General features: G+C 61.5%; 1 protein-coding gene across 1 annotated transcript in view; it reads left to right on the top strand.

Annotated features, from left to right (window-relative positions):
• The first annotated feature begins 932 nt into the window (after positions 1 to 932).
• LOC135209517 (uncharacterized) overlaps positions 933 to 2,040 on the top strand; it is a 68,324-nt gene continuing 67,216 nt past the window's right edge. The window contains exon 1 of the mRNA XM_064242171.1: positions 933 to 1,134. Coding sequence (XP_064098241.1) covers positions 933 to 1,134 — 202 coding nt within the window. The remainder of the gene's footprint in view (positions 1,135 to 2,040) is intronic.

Below are 2,040 nucleotides of genomic sequence, written 5' to 3'. Positions count from 1 at the left end.
GGGCTGGAGGGGGGCGTTAAATGCGGCGGATTCCCGCTCTATCCTGACATTGATCCACATGAATTATGTTATCGGTGTCGGGGGCGAGAATGCTCCCGAACCGAACCATGTAATGTTTGTGTGAATTGGTCCGAGGCGCAGTGGGTGCTGTACGAGGGTAGGAAGAGGCGTAGATCGACCAAGGAGTCGTCGGAAAGCTCTCCAGCGACTCCTTTGGTGACGGATACCTCGTCATCCTTCCTACCTCCAGCTCAGCCCCCACGATTTGCGCCTTCCCCTGCGGGGAGGGTTTCGGAGTCCTTCTCCTCACTCGATCCGTCGAGTGTGGAGGAGGGTGCCCGATACCCGGATGTTCAATTGTACTCGGGGTCTTCCGTCCGCTCTGGGTGGGGTTCGTCCTCCCCAGGCGTGAGGGTGCCCTCTAACTGACCCGACTGTTCCTCCCTCAGGTGTGCCTTCTGTGAGTGACGACCTTGGACAGGTGTGGGCGTCGTTGGGACTGCAGGGCGCCCCCAGTATCCAGGGCTTGATTCAACGTCTGGCGGGGTCGGCAGTTGTAACTCATGTGTAGTCACAACAAACGACTAATACAGTTGTCCACACCAGCGTACGCCGCCCTCTCATGTGGTTTACACGCCAAACACATTGCGTCGGTGACTCCACGGCATCAATCCAAAAGCCGATTGCTGCCGTACCTAAGAGGGGCGTGCCGCCGCCACCTGGTTTCTATGTGCTGCCGACTCCCGACTTTCGCTGTCCCAAAAGTTCGCCCCTGGATCTGCCGCCCGTCCCAATGATGAGTTTGGTTCTGAATTGGAGATGCCTGTGACGCCGGACTATGCTGCCGTACCTGCCGTACCTGCAGCTAGTGTTGCTGGCCCAGCCGCTCGCGCCCGCTCCTACGAAGCGCGCGGAGCGGGACGCTCATGCTGATGTTGTGCTGCTGGTCTGCTGGTGCTGGTCCTGCTGGTGCTGGTCCTGCTGCTGCTGGTCCTGCTGGTGCTGGTCCTGCTGCTGCTGGTCCTGATGGTGCTGGTCCTGCTGCTGCTGGTCCTGATGGTGCTGGTCCTGCTGTTGATGTCCCTGCCACTCCTGCCGTGCCTGCCCCTGCCCACGTCGCGTCTCGTCATGGAGGTGCTGCACCGGTCTCAGGTCTTTCCGGACAGGATCAGTCGGGGCGTGTTGCTTCGGCAATTGGCCCGACTTTTCGTGGATGGAAGACCTGACGTCCGTCCTGAGAGAGCTGACGAAGAAGAGGAAGAAGAGAGGAAGGTGTCGTCGTCGTCTTCTTCGTCGTCTGCTGCCGCCTCTCCCCCTTCGACTTTAAGGCTTCCAAGCCGAAGAAGAAAAGGCTGGCCTCCTCCCCCCCTAGAAGGCTCCTGCGGGACCTTCGAAGGGCGTCTCGCTCCTTAGCGGGACGGGGGGGGGCTTCTGCTGGTCCTCCTGTTCCCTCGGGAACAGGGCCTGTCCTCCTTTCCGAAGAAGAAGAAGAAGACGGGGACCAAGGATATGCTGGCTACTGCTGGTACATCCGCGCCTGGTCTTGGTAGCACTGCTGCTAAGCAGGTACCGGCTCGACTTCTCGTTCGCGAGAAGGTCCGAGTGTACGGTCTCCTTCGGGCGACCGTGCAGCTAAAGTCAAGAACGCCTGAGCTTGCTCACCGTCATGACCGAGGCACGGAGCAGAAGACTGTCGAGAGTCGCGCAAGTGACTCTCGCCAGGCCAGCGGCCGCTCTGTAGCGACCAAGCCGCCCGGTACCATCGGGTTGACGTGACGGTCTCTGACCGGCCACGGGTTGAGGCTGGGAAGAGGTCCCCTCGACCAACGGCACAGCTTCGGCTGGTACCAGCGGTTTGACGTGCCGTGAGGACGCTCACCGGTCTCACCGCGAAAGCGAGCTCTGTAGATCACCTGACCGCCGCTCCCACAGGGACCGGGACCGGACGGAGACGGTGGCCAGCGGGAGCAGCTCGTCTGACGCACGGGACCGGACCGGGGGTCGACGTGCTCAGTCGAGCCGCTCGCCACAGGTGAGCGG

Source organism: Macrobrachium nipponense, chromosome 38 (assembly GCF_015104395.2).
Source record: "Macrobrachium nipponense isolate FS-2020 chromosome 38, ASM1510439v2, whole genome shotgun sequence".
Lineage (NCBI taxonomy): Eukaryota > Metazoa > Arthropoda > Malacostraca > Decapoda > Palaemonidae > Macrobrachium > Macrobrachium nipponense.
This window is presented reverse-complemented; position numbering and strand designations above follow the sequence as displayed.